Source organism: Xyrauchen texanus, unplaced genomic scaffold (assembly GCF_025860055.1).
Source record: "Xyrauchen texanus isolate HMW12.3.18 unplaced genomic scaffold, RBS_HiC_50CHRs HiC_scaffold_133, whole genome shotgun sequence".
Lineage (NCBI taxonomy): Eukaryota > Metazoa > Chordata > Actinopteri > Cypriniformes > Catostomidae > Xyrauchen > Xyrauchen texanus.
In genome coordinates, this window is record NW_026265685.1 from 3,808 (window position 1) to 7,500 (window position 3,693).

The window sequence follows — 3,693 nt, forward strand, 5'->3', positions numbered from 1 at the left end:
GCCTTGCCCTGTGTGTCTGTGTATGCAGACCGGACCGTTCAGGGATTTTGGAACAAACGACTCTATTGGTGACAGAAGTTTGAGTTTTTCTTTGAGCATGTTGTTGTAATGCTTCACTTCAAGAACTGATGTGCATTCATGTTAAGCGTTTGTAATATATCGAATTTTGTTCACAGAAAAACACTCAAAAGTGTAGCTGCTGTTACTCTTATGATACAATTATTTTGTTGGTTCATTATTATTTTGTGTATTTTAAGCAATATTTTCAAACACCTGAAATAACACATCATCCCATCTCGGGAAGGAATATTGATTTAGTTGATTTGGAAAAATGTGCAATCTAGTCTCTTAAAGAAGGCTGGAGTATAAAAGCATTTTGAGAAATCTTGGAAAAATATAATGATTTAACTGTATTTTTTAATTTTTTAGATTTAAACAATGAAAATACAAATAACTACATTAATTTCAGCAGTAACACAAATAAAACATTATTAGGGTTCTCAGGAAAAGCATTCGACAGCCTTTAAAACAATATTATACTGCAATTACATGTAATATTGAATAAACACATCAGAAATGTCTAAATGTTCAGATTTAATGTTCACAAGGGATTAGGGTCCTCTTTAGGTCAAAGGTCAGGTCCTGTCTTTGATGAGGTCCGAGCATGACCTGACCTGTCGTTCTGTATTTCTGCCCGTCTCAGGTGATCATCTTGTCTGTGTCGTAAACGGTGTTCTGCTTCCTAATGAGTGTACCCTTCACAGTGAAGATGACCAGTGCTCACTAGTGGAGTTCATGTAAACGGTTGCTCTGAATTTCACAAGAGAACGAAGTCTTTGTTTGTCTTCATGTTGGTTTGAATCAGTCAGTCTTCATCAGAGGTCGAGTCTTCATCGTTGTAAAAGTGTAACGTGGCCTGAACTGGAAAACTGGCCAAAACCTTCCTGCCGAGATGAGACAAATATTCCTGCATCCTGGATCTGGGCAGGAGCAGCCTGAGATTGGATGAATAGATGATCCGTTACAAACACACAAATGGTGAAGTCTTGTCATGGATTATTATTGATACACAACTGTATGGTGATAATACACATGTAAGTGTTCTTTCATTATGATTCCATTATTAATATGCTTCAGACCTCACAGGATGATGAAAAGTGTCTTCAGACCTCTGGATCCTACTCACATCTCCACACATCACCTGAACAACACAACAACATGATTCATTCACGAAGTTACAATCGTGTCATCTCAGTATTCTCAGGTACAAAGTATTGATGCATACAGAAAAGAAAGCAATATCTAAAGATGTTACTTTATTGGATTGTGTTTCTCTTATTGACGGATCCCACGGTCTCCAAATCACAGAACAACTACACAAACGAAGAGAGAGAGAGAGAGTGTTAACGATTATATAACTGTATGATGTTACAATAACAGAGTAATAATAAACTCTTACCCGATCATCTGATCCGCGTGTAAACTCACTGGCAGCATCATGACACACTGACTGAGCGCGCACACGCGAGTACTGATAAAGGCGCGCTCCCGCACCCATCGCGCGCGCTCACAGGTGGGCGTGTCTACATCTGTACACTGAGTTAATAATGAAGAAAATTTAATGTTTTAACAAATATCCGCTCTTGTGTTAAACATTATTATTCCACACATCACTGTTAGCACTGACCAGAGAGCCGAAAATGTTTTTTCTTTCTTTTTTCAGGTCTCACAAAACACGTTCTTACTTGCATAGAGACAAATGAGGTGAGCAGCAGCAAGGACAAACTAAAGTATTACATTTGAAGTAGGCCTAAATTAACCTTCCAAAATTACAGAATTATAAGGCATTTTTGTTGTGTATATTTCCGAACAATATGTAAATAAAAAAATAAATAAAAACAGACTCGCTACACAAAAACTATTTTTCAACGCTAATCAATCATGATTCATTTGGCGGCAAAAGTTTCTAGTTGAGAATCAAAAGAATGTTTCTTGAGACAGTCGATTCCGGCACTGAAACATTTTCAAATCAGGTTGTTGTTTGCAGTAAAAACATACTAAAAACTATTTTTTTTTTTAAATGTATTAATTGGCAGAATTTGTGTCTTGTATGCACATGCAAATCATTAAAAAACAAAAACTTTATCTTGCAACCACAAACGCTGGTTACGTATGTGACTATGGTTCTGAAATTCCACTTGAGTGCCAGAGACGGTGGTACAGTAATGGATGATTGCCGCGCAAGCCAGATAGGACGTAAGCCGAGCTGAGTATATAAGCCACTGCAGCTCGGCACACAGCCTTGGAACGTTGTTGCACATTCCGAGTGACCAGAAACTCATACGGAATTTACAGAACCACAGTTACAAGATCTTGTAGCAAACTCAAAACTGTAAGTGCAATGCACAGGGTCAAGATCACAAATTTCACACCATGAACAGAAAAGCTTCCAGCGATGGGCATAAAGCAGAAGTATCCTGTACATTGAGAACAGTGTGAACAATCAAGAACTCACAGTCTGTTAGAAGGGAGTCGCTCCAAGACGCCAAACCCATAACTGCAGATGGGCCGGTTCTGGGTGCCAAATACGGCTGCCCAGCTGGGATAACAGGTCCTTCCTGGGGGGAAGCTGGCTCGGTCTGCTCATTTATAGAGTTAGAAGTAGGGGAAAGCACGGTCTGGACAGGCACCGTGGTGCTACCAGAAGCACCCTTTGTCTTCTGAGGAATTGGAGGAAAGGCATACAGGAGACAATCCGGCCTGATGTGCGACAGTGTATGTGTGTGACCAACGGACTGGATGTCTCCATCTGGGCAAACACAGTGGGCAGTGGGTTGTGTCCTCCGAATCAAAGAGCTCCACCTCTACTGTACCGAACTCCTGTCAAATCCCCTGGACTACATCTGATGCACTACATGAAACCTCCATTCCCCTGGATGTAACCAGTTCCTGGACAGACCAGTTCCTAACTGGTTACCCCCAGCAGGTGGGTATTGCAAATCAGGTGCGACCAGGTGAGAATGCTGTGAGTGAGCCTTAACAATCTCCTGAAATTCGGTGCCCCATTGATGGTTCAGACTGAAAACAGTTGAAGTATTGTCTGAATGCACAAGCACTCCAACTACCGGCCTGAACATTTCAGGCCTTGAAAGTCCAGCTTTTGAAGTTGGGGTGGCGCTGACGTGTTCCCCTGGGGTACAGCGGGAATTGGGGCTACCCTGGGTATGGCGCGCGTGGACACTGTCAGAGCCACAAAATCTCTGCCGGTGTGAGGTCAGTCAGTGGGAATTTGATGGAGCGTGGCTTTGTAGGCGTGTAGCGAGCAAGTGCACTGTAGTTGGCACCCTGAAATTTAGGGCACGTTACACCTGTGTTAGTTGCACCCAATCGACTCTGCCTCCACCATAGAAGCTAAGGTATGTGCAGTTTTGGATTAGCTCTTGGCCTTCCCTGATCCTTTCAGGGCACTAGAAAATTTGACTACAAAGTCAAATTTTCATGCAGGCATAGTAAAAGTATCTGTAGGTAGAGACTTGCAAAAGAACACATTGGACTGAGCAAGATGGGCAGGGCGCTCATCAAGTCCGTGACGAGCCACTGCCATCTGGATCACTGTTAATGTGCCATCCATCAGAGGTGAAACAGTCCCTGAAGAATGGTGTGAGCCTCCAGAATCACCCAAGTCGGATCCAG

The 3,693-nt window shown here is 42.2% G+C and overlaps 1 protein-coding gene across 1 annotated transcript; it reads right to left on the reverse strand.

Moving 5' to 3' along the window:
* Positions 1–865: 865 nt before the first annotated feature.
* LOC127641677 (protein ripply3-like) lies at positions 866–1,497 on the reverse strand. The gene is made up of 4 exons (XM_052124607.1): positions 1,460–1,497; positions 1,316–1,373; positions 1,140–1,201; positions 866–995 (listed from the first exon to the last, which is right to left on the reverse strand). Exons 1-4 carry the CDS (start codon positions 1,495–1,497, stop codon positions 866–868), a joined length of 288 nt encoding a protein of 95 aa, XP_051980567.1.
* Positions 1,498–3,693: the final 2,196 nt, after the last annotated feature.

What these genes read in the sequence shown, in the direction of transcription:
- LOC127641677 (XM_052124607.1), bottom strand. Translation starts at nt 1,497, where the DNA reads ATGCTGCCAGTGAGTTTACACGCGGATCAGATGATCGG. An exon ending in CACGCGGATCAGATGATCGG is followed by an intron (nt 1,374 to 1,459) that starts GTAAGAGTTTAT and finishes TCGTTTGTGTAG; the next exon opens with TTGTTCTGTGATTTGGAGAC. An exon ending in GAGAAACACAATCCAATAAA is followed by an intron (nt 1,202 to 1,315) that starts GTAACATCTTTA and finishes TGTGTTGTTCAG; the next exon opens with GTGATGTGTGGAGATGTGAG.